Source organism: Phycodurus eques, chromosome 23 (assembly GCF_024500275.1).
Source record: "Phycodurus eques isolate BA_2022a chromosome 23, UOR_Pequ_1.1, whole genome shotgun sequence".
Taxonomy (NCBI): Eukaryota; Metazoa; Chordata; class Actinopteri; order Syngnathiformes; family Syngnathidae; genus Phycodurus; species Phycodurus eques.
This window is the reverse complement of record NC_084547.1, coordinates 5,628,175-5,645,423: the sequence shown is the minus strand read 5'-3', so window position 1 is coordinate 5,645,423 and position 17,249 is coordinate 5,628,175. Positions and strand designations below refer to the sequence as shown.

At 47.1% G+C, this 17,249-nt stretch overlaps 2 protein-coding genes across 6 annotated transcripts in view; one reads left to right on the top strand and one right to left on the bottom strand.

The window, feature by feature from the left end:
* Positions 1 to 17,249, bottom strand: part of tkfc (triokinase/FMN cyclase) — a 77,313-nt gene that overhangs the window by 27,334 nt on the left and 32,730 nt on the right. For 3 of the 5 annotated variants that reach the window (XM_061668761.1, XM_061668764.1, XM_061668762.1), the window contains 2 exons: positions 11,323 to 11,382; positions 5 to 86 (listed from right to left, as the gene is read on the bottom strand). The gene's annotated coding sequence lies outside the window, so the exon portion shown is untranslated. Of the gene's footprint in view, positions 1 to 4; positions 87 to 1,337; positions 1,403 to 11,322; positions 11,383 to 12,985; positions 13,094 to 17,249 lie in introns of those variants that run through there. The other 2 variants (XM_061668763.1, XM_061668767.1) reach the window with 2 other exon arrangements.
* On the top strand, positions 1,814 to 16,400 carry LOC133397635 (cytochrome P450 26B1). Its single transcript, XM_061668768.1, has 7 exons — positions 1,814 to 2,104; positions 9,249 to 9,473; positions 12,244 to 12,362; positions 12,443 to 12,599; positions 12,687 to 12,842; positions 13,300 to 13,584; positions 14,229 to 16,400. Exons 1-7 carry the CDS (start codon positions 1,901 to 1,903, stop codon positions 14,619 to 14,621), a joined length of 1,539 nt encoding a protein of 512 aa, XP_061524752.1. The 5' UTR covers positions 1,814 to 1,900; the 3' UTR covers positions 14,622 to 16,400.

Below are 17,249 nucleotides of genomic sequence, written 5' to 3'. Positions count from 1 at the left end.
CTACCTCGCAGCCGCCGTCTTCATGGAGCCGCTCTTTAGTTGGTGGCGGAAATCGTCTCGATGAAACTCCGGCGGCTACTTTTCGCCTGACGAAAAAAAACAAACAAACATTGACTTCATCACAATCAAGACCGAAAGAAATCTGTGATGTTTTGGTGTGCAGCTACGTTCTAACACTACAACCTTTACCGATGAACTACATTTGATTCCACACTCTGCAATCTGAATGAGCTAAAGCCCGAGATGGAAACGTGCGTTACACAATGGGAAGCATTGGATGTGAGCTCTCGGGTCTAACGTGAGGATTCGGCTATTACGCGGGTGTAAAACTCAAGGCCCACTAAAGCAAATTCTTTTTTTAATGTTTGTTTACTTAGGCAGTTGAGAACAGATTCTCATTGCAAAGCGGACAGCCGAGCAAAGTAAAAGCAAAGACAAATACAACAAACTGTACCATGTGATAGAAACATTATTATACATTGCATTAGTATTTCTCAAACGTCTTACACCAAGAACGGCCTAAAAAATACTTAGTTCTCAGAGTACCACCATAAGCAACATTAAAATACAGTAGCCAAGTGGGCCTAAGTAAGTGTTGATCAAAATCAGACAGATTTTGTATTCCTAAAAAGTACATTTCATATTAAAAGCAAATAAATACATGTAATATGTAAATATTGTGACATGCACAATTTGAACATGAACACAGGATACAAAAAATGTACTCTAAAACTGTGAAATGATTTGATTGATTGCATGTTACATGGAAATTGTACTGAAATAAAAGTTTCAAACCGGTTCTCAAGATTAAATGCAACTGTATTGTGCTACAAAGTTAAATACAACTGAACTGTATAGGCAGTGATTATTTCACAGACCACCAGAGGGAGCCCGCGCGCCACACTTTCAGGATCATCATGAAATAAGTGTGTCTCCATGTTTCTTACTGAATGGATTTGTTTTTTTTTTTAGGGGGCTGAAAAATCCATCCCGGAATTGTAATTTTTCTTCACTTGTTTTACAACTTTTTTCTCCCCAGCAAATCTTTTTGTCACATCAACCGGACAATTGCATCCGAAAATATTGACTTGCCACTATTTTGCATGACTTCTGATTTCAAACTCAATCTGTTGTTAAAAAAACATATGGATATAACAGGAATGAAACGCAGGGCCCGGCCAATTGTGTATCTGTAAAAATGTGATGATGTCATGACATCACTTTGACGCCCTCGCCTATTCCAAGAAGCCTCGGCGCGCTGCCGTGAGCTTCGCTGCCACCGGGCGGCGACGTTGCGCTGCCGTCTCAACAACAAGCAGGAGCTGCGCGAGACTCACCCACACATGCAAACAAACTCCACGCGTGAACGACCAACGGCGTGGCCCTTGTTACGTCACACCAGATCCATTCCACTCCCTTTTATTTGTGTCGCACCGATTCCCGACAAGTCGTCTCAGCTCCTCAGACGTGAAGAGGCCAACTACATCCGCTGCACGGAATTCAAACATCGCCACTTGACGCCGAGGTCAACTTTTGCAAAGTTGACCGAAGTTTGGCGCACAGGTGACTAGTTCAACAGTTGACACGGCACGCTGCTCTCCTCTCCTCCTCCTGAGAAGGGGATGTGGGTGAGGTGGGGGTCCTCCAGGAGCCGAAGGGGGTGGAGCAGAGGGGCGGGGAAGGGGGGAGACCTTGGCCGCTGCCTGCACGCTATATAAACACTCATTTGACTGACGCACACACGCACAGTGCGCCCACACGCGCGCGCCCACAGAAGCATCCTCCTCCTCCTCCTCCTCATCATCATCTTCACACGAGCGACATGAGGTGGTGCGGCTGCTAGGAGCTCGCTCGCTCGCTCGTCGCGTCGCGTCCCCCCCGCCCCAGCCCCAGCCCCAGCATGCTCTTCGACACCTTCGACCTGCTGTCTGCTCTGGCCACGCTGGCGGCGTGCGCGCTGTGCGTGGCGCTGCTGCTCGCCGTGTCACAGCAGCTGTGGCAGCTGCGCTGGACCGCCACGCGCGACAAGAAGTGCAAGCTGCCCATGCCCAAGGGCTCCATGGGCTTCCCCTTCATCGGCGAGACTTGCCACTGGCTCCTGCAGGTAAGCGGCGCCGGCTGCGTTGCTTCACTTGCTCCTTTCCTTTTCGTTTCTTTTGCGCGTGCAACACTTTTCATCGCTGACTTGGAATCACGACGTTTGATTGGCAGGAGGCGGAAGATGCTCATTTTTGTCCCAAGTTAAGGGCCATCAGAAGTTGAAAATTAGGCAAATGCAGAGCCGGCTAATTGAGGATTTGTTTTCCTAATCCAATAAACATTCTGTTCGGTCCCAATTAAGGCTTGCTTATAAATGTAAAATGACCTCATCATGTGATTATACGTAATTGGCCCTGCGTTTCATTTTTATCATACACTATCTGTCAACTTTTAGAACACCTCAATTTTTCCAGCTCAATGAAGTTTAAGTCTGGACACTTGCCCCGCCTTTTTGGAAAACTCAAAAATTGTACAATATTTTTCCGTTTTGACCAACCTTACCCGTTGTTGTTGTTTTTAACCTCCACTAATCTTAGTTTGTACCATTTCGATATTCATTGGACTTGAATTGCTTGACTTTCAATTAAAAAAAATAAAATATTGGGGTGTTCTCAGACTTTTGACCGGTAAACAACAAATTTAATTTCAAATCATACGTCATGGAAAATAGTGACCATCAAAGACTTAAGTATTGTCCAATTGATGTGATTTGGTGAAAACAAATGCTGGTTAAGGGGCAAAACACTGCAATTCCGGTTCATATTTTCTGCCAAAATGAAAAGAATACATCCATTTCGTAAGAAACGTTTGCTTTAGAGTGAGCCACAAAATGAAAACAATTTTAGGATTAGACCTGGAAGAAATTCAGTTTGAAATCTCACGTCATGTAAATGCAGTGAGAATTCAAGCGTACAACTATTGTCCAATTTATGTGGAGGGATTTGGTATATAAAAAACAAATAAATAAATGCTTGTAGTGTCTGTTTATATGGGAGAAAATTGGCAAATTTGCTCCGGTTTTCTGCCAAAATGAAAGGAACAAATGCATTTTGCAAGTTTGACACCTGTGTGCATATTGCAGGGAGATTAGTGCCACACAAAAACGTGACATTTAAGGGCACAATTTGCTTCATCCCATCATGAATTTTCATGTTGGGCCTTGGCAGAGGTCACTTTGTTTTTTTTGTTTTGGTTTTTAAGATGATTATACATTGATATGGTTTTCACAGTCAAATTTGAAATGCAATGGTGCTTTCAAAGACGGTGGGAATTTTCAAGCTTCTCACCTGGGGAAACAAAAAGCGTCAAATGTACGCCGGCATTGCTTTTAAATGTGAATCCGAGCGTGTCAACGAAGGAATGACGCGTGCAACAAGCGGCCGCCCTCGCATCGGCGCAGGGGAAAAAAATAAATAAAAAATTGGCGACTTTTCCCGGCTATTATAGCGTTACACAGATTCAAACCACATGGACGCGGGCAACGGGAGATGTTTGAAATGGACCAGAATTCTCTGCCGCCGTTGTGCGTCTCTGTGATGGGAGACTTGGTTGTAGAAGGTTCCATTACTGCGCTTACATGGCATAGCTGCGGTTACGCGCACACACACAGCAGACTTTTTTCAGCCGCTCTGATTCAATAAGGGATTTGACGCGTGTGTGTCTTCAGCAGTGGTGGGAAGTACACTCGGGTATTTATTTTTTCAAATAACTTTTTACTTTTACTCCCTACATTTGAAAACAGATATATATAGTTCCTACTCTTTATCGAAATAGGATCGTTAGTTCTTTCGACCTTTGCGGTCGGCGTCAAGACGTAAAAATGATGTCAATAGAGAGAGGTCAAGTCAATCGAAGTTGAGGTCTTGATATGAAAAACTTTCGTACTTAAAGTGAAAATGCGTCTTGTAAATTTGACACACCACAGTGACGAGTGTTCCAAATTTGAACGACTAAGAAAAAGCATCAAAAAAACGAGGCTTCAAAATAGTGAAAGCCCCGCAGTTCTCTCCGCTCTCCAACGCTGTAGACATATCTGCTGAATGTGCTGAAACCACGCACCGCCTACCGGTCAGCTGTCAATCAAATAGCACTCATCGTTCTTATGCCTACCCGTAAGTATGCCAATGTTTGCGCCGTGAAAATACTGCTAAAAGCCTCCGCCGGCTGGAATATATCCCACCAGGTCATCACGGGGCTTTCCTAAACCGCGACAACGAGGCGCTCTCAAGCGGTCACGTCAGCCCGAAGCCCCGGTCCACACGCTGGCTGTCAAGTCGGACATAGCCTAACCCCTCCAAAAGGGAATCAAGTGAGCCCCGTTTTAAAAAACGGAAACCTAAAATAGTGAAAACAGTTTGCTATATCTCCACAAGTGAGAACTACAAAATGTTCAGCAGGTATCTTCAAACTTGTATTTATGAACGCATTACTCCAAGTCGATACTTTTTGACTTTTACTTGGAGGAGTTGAATTAGTACTTCCACTTTTACAGCGTGTGAGTACTTTTGCCACCTCTGGCGTCATCTCAATCTTTTTTTGCTTTTGTACGTTCGGTGCCAATTTCACCTGGAGTGGCGCTTTGCGTTCCATGGCGTCATTTTACTCGTGTCCACTTAAAGCCGGACAAGATGGAGGCCCAGAGGCGGTGGGCAAAAGTAGATCTTGTACAGACTAGTATATGCGGCGGAGGAGCAGGTCTCGCTATGTGTGTGTGTCGGAGGCTTTAGCGGGGGTCCCGGGGTGAGCGCTTAGAGCGTTTTCAACAAGCATAATCTCCTTTTCTAAAATGTCCTCAGGTCAGGGGCCAACGCTCTCGCTCTCTCTCTCTCTCCGCTCGCCGCATTCTACTCGTGTTCTGGCTGAACTACCCGAAGCCCTTCTTCGCTAATCCGCCCTCCTCCTCCTCTGCCGCCGCACTCTCGCTCTCCCTCGTTCCGCCTTCCTCCTTTTCTTTTTCCCGCCTCCTCGCCTTCCTTCCTTCCTTCCTTCCGTCCTTCCTCTTCTCTTTCTGATGTGACGGCGTGACCGCAAGGCGACGCGGGTCATTGTCGAGTCGAGGCCCTATCGCGGCGTTCACACACACACCCGCGCGCACATGCAGGTTCCCTGGCATCTCTGGCAGCCTCTGAATGATTGACAGCTGAAAAGAGGGAAGGAATTCCCTCGCAGCCTTTGGCCGCCTCTTGTCCTCACACTGCTCCTCCTCCTCCCTCTTCTGCCTCATTTTTAACCTTCATTTCGCCCACTTTGGCTTCAGACGTCAATCAGGCCGGGTGGCGGGTTTTAAACTCGGGACCGCACTCTCCTCCTCCGCTAAGGTCAAGCTAAATGCGGCTAGAACAAACTCGTTCGTTTACAGTTAAGTGTTTCATTGTGTGATGTCCCGCCATATTTTGCATTTGGCTGTGAATGATGGATAGTAAGCCCACAGCCTACTCACCATTTTTTTTTTCTAACAACTATTCGCGCCTAGCCACGCATTTGACAAAATCAGACGATTTTTTTGCTTTGACTTGAAAGCAAAAACTGGAGATGCAAGCGCCGTATGGTGGCAGTGAACTCAAACGACTTCACAAGTCTGAAGGCTCCCTGCTCGCTTAATGCCAACATATATTGAGAACCGCCATCGATGGTTTAGAGTCTATGTAGGATTGTTCCATTGCTTTCAGCAATGGATATTTGAACACAAAGCGTGCAGCAATGCATGTAGAGAGACCATATAACAATTATCACAGGCATATATTCTTTATGCTCTGCGAAAAACAACATTAGTGCACCTTACTGAGCCATTTACAGTAGTAGCTAAGTGAAACTCTTCTTCGTTTGGCTGCAAATCTGTACCATACTGCCACCCGATGGTCTTGTCGCAAGGAGCTGCAATGAATTAATCATGATACACAGACTGTTTAAGTCTTTTAAATTTGATTAAATTATGGTATTACTAAATGTTTTATAAAGTACAATTATACAGAGTGCTGTTTTCCTTATGATAAAAATTAGAACTAACTAAAAACAATTAAAAAAATGTTTTTTTGGAGAGGATGGAACAGATGTGGACAATCTCTCATTTAAGCAAGTAGAAACCCTTTTTTTGAGGGGGGGCGGGGGGGGGGCTTCTTCCATACTCGCAAGCACATTTGAAAGCTATTGCGGTGTTTTTGTGAAAGGTGGGCAGAGAGAAGAGTTTTATTTGTACCGTTTGCTGCTGCCTTGCGGTGACCTTTTATTGACACTTGACAGTTTTTCTTGACTTGAAATGTAGAAATAGACGACGTTTTGGGACTGGAAGATGTGTGTTTCGTCGTAACTTGCTCCGAGTGAAGGTTTCTCCTCATTTCATTCAGCGCTGCAGCCCCCCTCCCGCTTCTCATAACACTAACCCCCACTGTCTCCCTGTTTAGCATCACCGTGATATGTCGCGCACGCACACGCACACGCAGGCCGATCTAAGTCAACATAATTAGCTGTGTTTTTTTGTCATGGCCTAATAAAAGAGTCATTTGTTGGACATTTCCACGGCGCTACAAAGCGGACATTTATAAGGCCGGGCGCATGTTCGCCGGCGGGCCAAGGCCAACAGAACACGCGGGTATTTTTAGCGCCGCTCGGACCCTGGGCGTGTGCGCACGGCGGCGAGAGGCGGGCGCTTTTCTGGGATGTTCCACTACGAGCACCACAGGTCATTATTTTGGCTTTCCCTCGAATCGAGTGTGTAGGTGCCCGTTATTCAAGCGCCGCACCGATGCGATTCGGCTTTGTGGATGTGTCGCTTCACTTTTGTGTGCGTGAGTGAGACAAATGTCATACGTGGTTATGTTGCGAGAGAAGAATAGCGTTATTACGTCACAATTTTTCCATACTTGCTGTATGTGTGTGCCTGTGTCAGATTTGGGACAGAGAGGGAAGTCAACTTCTCACCTTTTTTTTTTTTTTGTTAAATGTCATCCAGACCACACCCCTGCTGTGCACGCACGCACACACACACACACCCTCACTCACATACAGTGTAACATTTGTAAGGAACAAGACATGAAAACATTTTGTATGCTGCCAAAATGTGTGTGGAAAACTAAGAATGGATGAAGAGAAATGGAAAATCATATAGTAATGTATTGCGCTCGCACACACACGCGCGCACACACACTGATCTGATGGTGTATCTTGGGAGTGTGAAAGGGACCCTTGTCTGGCTGCCTCAGGAACTCCCCTTCCCCTGTGTGTATGTGTGTGCGCATGCATGCCAAGCAGACATACTCAACCACTCTCCATCCATGTGGCAGCAAAATGTAGCTTGAAAAACAACACACAAACACACAAACTGTCACACACACCCTGAGGGCTCCAGAGGCCAGTCAGCAGCCTGCTGTGTGTGTGTGTGTGTGTGTGTGTGTGTGTGTGTGTGTGTGTGTGTGTGTGTGTGCGTGTGTGGTAAAAAAGAGGAAGTGTACAGGAGCTGTGAAAACAGTGCAGATCAGTAGTTTGAAGACAAAATAACATCTTGACGAACGACGTTGTCCACGATTCATGCGGACTCCTCGCCACGGTAAAAATAAAATAAATCCAGAAATGTCATTCTTCCACCACCGGGGGCGGGAGGGTCGCGGGGGTCACAAATACGAGCGCGGCGAAGACAAAATGTCGACACCTCGTGAAGGCGTACACATCTGATGCGGGTTAGCGCAATTACAAAATGCTAATTAGCGGCATCTGGGCTCAATTGGTGCAAGCCGGCGTAGCAGGCGACAAGAAGGTGGGCGTGTTGCTCACGGGAAAAAGAGCAATTCAGGGAAGGCTTGCTATTCGCCCCAATGCCCCCACCCCCAAAACATTTCAAATGGCCAAGAGATCTGTGAAAAAGCATTTGCCCCAAAATGCACTTTACAAATTAGGATATTAATCATTCCCTGCCAGCCGTTGCAAAGTCCTCTGATCTTACACGACTCCCAGAATATTGTGTTCGGTAACCAAAAGTACAAATAGACTGAACGGACTGTGTCATCTTTTCTCTCAACCCCCCCCTCTCGGCCCCATCCCACCCACACACACACACTTTATATCACACATATACTGTACATCCTCTGTTGGAGTGTGAGGTGCACAAACATCTCGTCTCTCTCCCTCCTAATCGACATGACAAGCCAAGATTTACCCCATAATCTTTATGTTCTACTCAAAAGCGGCCCTGATCTCAAATCCAAAGCGATGGAATGCCGCCATCTACAATTTTTTGTCACAAGCAACTATCATTCGTTAGGTAATTACCGTACATTACAGTGAGGTGGTATGGTGAAATTAACTTTCACCACTGCCAATATTGATTCTGACCTTTCTATGCATCATCTTGAAAAGTTTAGCACCCCCCCCCCCCCCAGCCCCTGGTGGCTATGCATTATACTGCCCACTGGTGACCAAGGCATGCACACCAGAAGGAGCAGCACAATGCCCATAGAATTATCATGATGCACAAACTGTTTATTACAGTCTATTAAATTATTACTGTATGTTTTATTCTATTATTAAAAATGTGCTACATACATTTTTTGGGGTGCTGGAATTTCCGTTCATTTTGGCGGGGAAAGATGGTTTGAGTGTCTTGCGTACACATAAAACCACAGTTTCTTCGGCTGTTAGCAACATGGTAAGATGCTAGTAGCGCTAGCTTGCTCTTGCATCTGGTATTTTTATATCCCCTGATGTACAGCACTTCGGTCAACTTTATAAATTGTTTTATAAATAACTTGGCAAGACCTGCCCCCTGCTGGTCTGGAGTGTGATCTTCGCACATTTAAGATTGCTCCAACAACAGATGCAGAAACATGGAAAAAGTTAAATGTTTGGCACACCTCACAGCAGTCATGTTGTTGTGTATACGTGTGTGCACACGTGTATGCGTCTTGCACATCTCTCTTCCCCCAAGAGGCCTCCAGGGTCAAACCAGTTAGTGTTGTCACAGTCGGGCCTCGCCATGTTTGTTTACTTTGCGCGTTTTTCTGAATTTTATGAATTTACTGCTAGCATGTGTGTAACCGCACGTGTGCGTGTGAATAACGTACTTGCGTGTAACACGGTAAGCTGTTTCAGGTGGCACACAGAACCCATTTACAGGGCAAGAGTCCGAAATGTCTCTTTCCGGCCAAGAAACGGCGTCCATTGTGGTCGGCGATAGCGCGACCCGCTTGACCCGGATGTCTCTCTTGCCCCCAACTCAGGGTTCGAGTTTCCACGCTTCGCGGAGGCAGAAGTACGGCAACGTGTTCAAGACCCACCTGCTGGGCCGCCCGCTCATTCGGGTGACGGGCGCCGAGAACGTGCGCAAGGTGCTGATGGGCGAGCACACCCTGGTGACGGTGGACTGGCCGCAGAGCACCGCCGCCCTGCTGGGACCCAACTCGCTCGCCAACAGCATTGGCGACATCCACCGCAAGAGGAGGAAGGTCAGTACGCACGCGGTACACGGCCTTTCCTCAAATAACTGAAGCCGCACTCCGATTAAGTCACTCGGCGCATCATCTCCTCAAGCCTAATAAGCGGCCCGCCGAGGGCGACCGTGACAACGATGTTGAAGCTCGACACCCCTGAATTAGGGAAACATTTCGAGTCGCGCCGTGGGTCCTGGAAGAGCCACTCGTCTGCTTGTGAATCCGCGCCTTTAATTCCTCCCTGACGCCACCTATTATCTCTCTTTCCGCCATCTTTTCCTCGCCAGGACCATTTCAGGTAATCAGCCACTTACTGCTATTATCCCCTCGTCCCCGGGGCAAATACCTACCTTCCTCTCTGACACACACAAGCACAATCCAGTGCATTTCCTGTAAATCAACCTCTCACTTTCTCCCGCCGGCTCCTCCAGGAGATTGGGTGGGGGGGGGGGGGGGGGGTCAGCTGCGGCGGTGCCTGGGGACGGCGAGAGGTCGGTCGGGTCTAATCTGGGCTCTGATCCCCTCTCGGCTCCCTGGAGACCCCCTGCACTAACCTCGTGTAATGACCCCTGATTAGGAAGGCACAAAGAGGGGCTTTCTGCGGGGGCCCCCCCCGACACACAAGCGCGCACGGACGCACGCACCTGAACATGCTCGCGGTGAAACACGGTGGAAAGGAGATGGAAAAGGAAGCGTGACGTCGGCTTGTACAGGCTTTCCCTCAGTCGAGAGCCAAACATGAAATCAGGACGCAGATTAGGGCTCTGCTTTAACTTGGGAGCATCTTAGAGAGAGGCTACTGCACCTGCAGGCCTGAGGCCAGTAGAGGGGGCTACCACGTGTGACGCAAACTAGTCCGCTCACACGTGCGTGCATACGTCCTCACTGAGCGTGGCCGTTTACATTGAACGCTGTGACTTTACGACAATATACAACACACCAAACACACACGCATGGTCGTGAGGGGCCAGTAGAGTACAAAATAGAAGCTGCAGAGACACTAGAGTACAAAATAGGAGCAAGGGAGTCAGTAGAGTACAAAACTGTAAAACTTACTGTAGTTGTCTCGCCATGCTGCACTATTTGCATATACTGGCCACTCATGCCAGAGTAGCATCTGCTCCATTTGCACACTGATTGAAGAGTCTCTGTAACATTTGCACAACCAACATTGTCCCAGATGATCGCACTACTCGTCACTTTAAACCGCATACACTCCTTGAAGTCTCAGCGCCCTTTGCACAATGGTCATTGCACCAGACTACTGCAATATTAGTCATTCGAACTGCTCTAAGTGCTAGAGGACTGTGCATCTTTTTGCACAATTGTTTTTTTGTCAATGTCTTTATGTTGTACTAGAGCGGCTCCAACTACCGGAGACAAATTCCTTGTGTGTTTTGGACATACTTGGCAAATAAAGATGATTCTGATTCTTCTGAAATGGAAGCTGATGATTGGCTAAAATAGAAACTAGAAAAAGGAGTATGAAAGTTTGGGTCAAGGCAGGAGCGAGGGAAAAGGAGGCCGGCGAGAAGAATAAAGGAGTCTTTACATGTTTGAGGAACCAGCAGCTCACAGTACTTAAAGCACATAATCTAAGACATATGGACATTATTAGGACCACTGTGTCTCTGTGTCGCTCACTATACCGCACCGTGTGTGTGCGCATGTGTACGTGTGTGTGCACACGCCGGAGGCTACACGAAGACAGTCACGTTTTTGTGGGGCAGCAGAATGACTGCTGAACAATTGCCGCCCTCTGCACTCGGACCACACCCCCATATGCCAAGTTTGGAATGTCCCAAAATGTCACAGATTCCCAATTCAAACATTTGTCTGCGTTTCTTTTTTTCCCCCAACTAACCTGGACAAGTTCCGGCAATCTTGTCTGGATCTCCGTGCAAGCGTGGTGGAGGCATGTCACCTGGCAAAAAAAAAAAAAAAGTCAAATGACAAAAGAAATGACATATGACATTATGTCAGAGGAGAGACTGTAAAGGCATTGGCATGTGGCTAATGCTACACATGTTAGCGTCTAAATGACTTAATATCTAAGAGACCTGGGTAAGCTTAAAGAAAGTTGGTCTTGGCTGATTTCATCATCCTCTCATCTAATCAAACAGCAACTGACCCCACAATCACAAACATACTCAACAGTCTAATCATCAATTTGCCATTAAGTCTAAAATGTGAGACTTAAGTTTACTTACAATGTACAGAAACAAATCCATGATTGTATACATCTTCCATCTGGCCGTTTTCAGCATTTTTGCACGTGTCAACGAACAAAGTTGTAAATTTGCACAATGGTCATTGCACCGGACTATTGCAATATTAGTCATTGGAACTGCTCTAAGTGCGAGAGGACTCTGCATCTTTTTGCACAATTGTTTTTTGTCAATGTCTTTATGTCTCCAAAGTGTTCTGTAAATTGACTGTCTGTTGTACTAGAGCGGCTCCAACTACCGGAGACAAATTCCTTGTGTGTTTTGGACATACTTGGCAAATAAAGATGATTCTGATCTGATCTGATTCTGAATCATCTCTACGGGTACAGTTCATCAGTGGATCCGTTGTGGTGACCAGAGGGGGGAAAATTGTGTGCTCTCAAACTGAAACGAAGTGGTTAAGTGGTTAAGATTACCGCCCGGCCACGGACCAACAGAAGAATGTGTGGGCAAGGGGGCATCCACCCACAAGATCTCCCGATCCGCGGCGTCCTTGAGCGAGACTCCGATAGCCGACCCGCTAATGCTGATCCGTCTTCATTCATCCGTGCACGCAGGTGTTTGCCAAAGTGTTCAGCCACGAGGCCTTGGAGTCGTACCTGCCCAAAATCCAGCAAGTTATCCAGGAGAGCCTGCGCGTGTGGAGCTCCAACCCCGAGCCCATCAACGTCTACAGGTAAGGCCCGCCACCGACCAGCACCCGCCACACTCCGGAGCGGCTTTGACCTAAGCGCGAACGCGTGCCTGTTCTCTCAGGGAGAGCCAGAGGTTATCCTTCACCATGGCGGTGAGAGTGCTGCTGGGATTCCGGGTCTCGGAGGAGGAGATGAGGCACCTGTTCTCCACCTTCCAGGACTTTGTCAACAACCTCTTCAGTCTGCCCATCGACATGCCCTTCAGTGGCTACAGGAAGGTACGCACTCCGTGCCTTGTGCCAGGAAAACGACTTCCACTGAAACTGAATGTGATTTTGACATTTTTCTTTGGTGCGTTCACGCAGGGTCTGCGAGCGCGCGACAAGCTGCAGAAGAGCATCGAGAAAGCCATCAGGGAGAAGCCGCTGTGCACGCACGGCAAAGACTACAGCGACGCCCTGGACGTCCTCATGGAGAGCGCCAAAGAGAACGGCGCCGAGCTCACCATGCAGGAGCTGAAGGTTGGACCAAAAGTTCTTGCACACAAGCGCACTTGTCGCGTCACTCATCAATCATCCGGGCAAGAGCAAGAACGAGACACACACACACACACACACGCACACACACACACACATAGTGGCGTACGGGCACACCCTCTGTTTACCTATTCAAGTCATTCCAAGGAATTCTGTGGAAACTCAACTCGCTCTCTCTCCATGTGGTTTCTGGGTTAAGTCCAGGGCCAAAAATAAGTCAACACTCCCCTTGGAGGGGTCTGAAAGAGGCCTCCTGTACACACACACACACACACACACACACAGAAAGTAAACTGGGGAGGCCCTGTGACACATACGCAACACACAGCAGACGAGAGCCTCCGTGTTATTTCTTCCACTGGCCGCTTCTTCCCACCAGAAAAACGTCACATTTGCAAAGTTCCCCTGAAGGCCAACACGACATATTTGCGCATTGTTGCAGGAGTCCACCATCGAGCTGATCTTTGCCGCCTTCGCCACCACGGCCAGCGCCAGCACCTCCCTCATCATGCAGCTCCTGCGCCACCCGCCGGTCCTGGAGCGCCTACGGGAGGAACTGAGGGTGCGGGGCTTCCTCCATAACGGCCGCCTGTGCCCCGAGGGCGAGCTGCGTCTGGACACCATCGTCAGCCTCAAGTACCTGGACTGCGTCATCAAGGAGGTTCTGAGGCTCTTCACGCCCGTCTCGGGGGCGTACCGAACCGCCATGCAGACCTTTGAACTCGACGTAAGCAGAGATGGCAATCGAAAACCGGTTCTTCTATATCATCGGTTCACAGTTATTCAATTCATAGGAAACATTTGTTGGCTTGCCTGATGATTCATCGCTCCAATCCCTCTGAGAAAAAAACAAAACAGCACTTTAATTGCCCGGGGTTCAGCCACTGTTGAGGCGGCTTAAAGCGACTCGTTGTCGGCCGTGATTTGGGCTCACATCCGCCGATTCTTTCTGGAGGCCGCAGTTTCTAGAAAGTGCGTTTCTATAATAAAGACCAAAAGATCTTTTCCACAAAGCAATTATCTCGTTTATGTTTGAATTCGTCTTGAATCAAGTTGAATGCAAAAGAAGCACTGTAAGTTAGTATTGTTAGTAGTCAAAGTGTCATATATTGGGAAAGTTACCCAGTGAAAAAACATCTACCTGGTGGATTAAGAGAGAACTGCTCTTATTTGACGGTTCTTAGTCTCAATGTTTGAGTTGAGTTGTTCTATCAAAGCCAAATATTTCATTTTCTCTGGACCTGGACAATTTCCTAAGGCACTCTGATACCTGTTAAGGGACGCATTGCTTGATTCTTATCAATGTGAGCACAAGTCAGTGGATGTTTGCTGAGCTCCTTTGAAACATTTTTTTTGTCTTTCGGCCTGCAGGGGGTGCAGATTCCAAAGGGCTGGAGTGTGATGTACAGTATTCGGGACACCCACGACACGTCATCCGTCTTCAAGGACGTGGACGCCTTCGACCCTGACCGTTTCAGTCAGGAGCGTGGCGAAGACAAGGAGGGGCGCTTCCACTACCTGCCCTTCGGCGGCGGCGTCCGCTCCTGCCTGGGCAAACAGCTGGCCACGCTCTTCCTACGCATCCTGGCCATCGAGCTCGCGAGCACCAGTCGCTTCGAGCTTGCCACGCGACACTTCCCCCGTGTGGTCACCGTGCCTGTGGTCCACCCGGTGGACGGGCTAAAGGTCAAGTTCTACGGCCTGGACTCCAACCAGAACGAGATAATGGCCAAGTCAGAGGAGCTGCTGGGAGCCACCGTGTGAAGGTGATGATTGAAGGAGCGAAAAGAAGGATGCCACATTTTCTTCTCCACCTTTTCGGACTAAAAGAAACGTTTTCACCTCCAGTTCCGACAGAAAAGGAAAAAGCTGCCATGAGGATTCTGCTATCATCTCAACAAAAAGCAATGGAATATCATTGGAATGTGTGTGTGTGAGTGTGGGGGCGGGGGGGGAGGGAGGTATCGATAGGCAAGATGGAGGAAAAAGGGTACCTGAAGACAGGAAGCGAAGGCTTGGGGGAATTTGCTCAATCCAAATTGGCCAATCATTATAGCAAGGTAAATCGGGGTCCGGACGCAGTCTCTTTCCTTTCTTTTCAAATCAAAAGTAAAATGGGAGCTTGGATTTTTGAACAGCTTTGTCTGTGGGTCGTTTGCTTTGACTACTCAAGTGTATAGTTCAACTGCATTCCCAACGAATGAGAATGACCTTTGGATGAAATTGATTGCGGTTTATAATAGGCTCTCAAAAGGCTCGCCATTGTTAGAAAGACCAAACTTGGTTGTTGCCTCGCAGCCTCATGATTGGCTCAATACCACTGCATGCTCATTTCCTAAATTATTTCACTGGAAAGTCGAAGAGGGAACACGTCGTGAGCAAATTAGCGCCCACTGCTTGCGTTTACAGCTATCGCCTGCTGACAGTTGGCATCACAAACACCAGCAAGTGATTCAAAATGTAAATGCTGCTTGTCCTCGTCGTCGTGTCGGTTTCGATTGTCGTATTGCGGCCCTCCCGCTTTGAGAGACAACACAGCAGAATCATTCCATCCGAGCGTCCCTCAAACCAACCGAAAGCGTGAACGGCACGGACCAATGAGGTTTGAGGGGGCAGGGCACGGAGAACGACCAATAGTGTGGCACGCGCTTGTCTTAACACACCACTGACTTGTTCAGGAATGGGACGGCAAGTATTCTCTTTGCTGCTTCTTTGTGGACATCGTCTCACGGAGAGTTCTAAATATCCAAACTTGTTTGTTTTGGTCAAACTCACATCGTGTTTCTTTACACGTTATTAGGCACGCTAGCTAAAACTAGCGCAGACCTCTACACCAACTGCTTTGAATGAAACTAATAATCAGGCAAAAGAGTGTATACAAACTTGCACACATATAATTGTAGGGTCTGCATTTTGTAAAAAGCAAAAAAAATAAAAAATAAAAATAAAAAAAATTTAAAAAAAAGAGTGTTAACATGCTACTGTTTTTCATAATTTGTGTAATACTCAAGCAAGCTCGCAAGCCACAGGAAAAATCAGCTATCGACTAATAACCCAATATTAATGTTATTATTGTTGTTCAACTTCTTTTATTTCTACGACAGAGTTATTTTAGTTTTGAGCCGAAATGAAGAAAAAAAAAACGTTTTTGGAAAATACTGGATTTCTATAGAATGTTATGTATTTCATTTACATTGTACACAGTGTTGAAATTGTTAATAGTGTTAATTGATGACTGTAATTATGCAGTGTTTTGTTATTTAGACTTATTATCGCTGCATTTTATTTGCTATTAATTATGGAAAACGCAAAGCACTTGGGGGTAAGACTATTTTTTAAGGGCCAAGCGACTACATTTCTTCTTTCCTGATGCTTTGTCTGGACGTCCTGTACATATTTGGATTTTCATAGGAAATATTATGTTGCTTAGCTGAATTATGAATGTCTTCTTTTTTGGTTGTTTTTGTCACCGTGATTGTTCAATGTACTCCTGCAATAAACTCTGTAGTAAAAAAATTGTGGTTGGACACAAATAAAAAAATGGCAGTGTAATTAATTGATTAATTGCAATTCATCACATGTAAATACTGACACAATGAGTTGTGTATTTCAATCCAAATACAATTAAGATATACAATATTCAAAATAAACAAAGTATTGACCCCTTGCCTGCGTAACAGCAATGATGCCAGAGAATTCCTGAAGTTTAAAGGTCGAGGTGGCTGTCAATCCACTGGGTCATGAACGTGACAGCTCTCTCATTCTCTCTCTCACACGCGTTGCCGGGCGCCAAACAAGAGGTCCAAGGTCAAGTCGGCTGCGGAGTGCCAGGCGGATGTTTTTCCAAAGACTTCTTCAGCTTGACAGGACACAGAGAGAAAACACACCTACACACACACACACACTTCAAAGATGAGCGCTAAGTGCTTCAAGATGACAAAACCGCACAACCTGACACGTGACATCTGACACGGCTCACAGGAAATGATCAGGATCGCTGTTGCCGTAACAACCACAGCGTCGACGCTTCCGGCGAACGGGAAAGCGAAAGCGGATCCCCTCGTCTCCGATGACTTTTCTTATGGGCTTACCGTGACCTCGCAGCACTAAGAAATCAATAGAGACGATTGACGAGGGGGCAGCTGAAGCTCGCGCTGACACGCGGGCTTCTCACGGGCTTCCGATGTGTTGCACATGTTTACGCGAGGCTATGATGTCACCGCACGCACTCACCGGCAGCGTCGCCGGCCTTCCAGAAGGAACAATGGCTTCATTCTGTCCGTCTTTAGGATCATTTGTGAGCGCGTCGACTGGAGACTGGACAGGACTTACTTAATATTTTGCTGCTGTAGTACAACTTTCTCCAAACGTTTGTGACAGGAGTCTTGAAGC

Bases quoted from the DNA above. Each gene is read 5' to 3' on its own strand.
- LOC133397635 (XM_061668768.1), top strand. From the start codon at position 1,901: ATGCTCTTCGACACCTTCGACCTGCTGTCTGCTCTGGCCACGCTGGCG. The intron at 2,105-9,248 runs GTAAGCGGCGCC...CCCCCAACTCAG, and splicing joins CTTGCCACTGGCTCCTGCAG to GGTTCGAGTTTCCACGCTTC. The intron at 12,600-12,686 runs GTACGCACTCCG...GCGTTCACGCAG, and splicing joins CCTTCAGTGGCTACAGGAAG to GGTCTGCGAGCGCGCGACAA.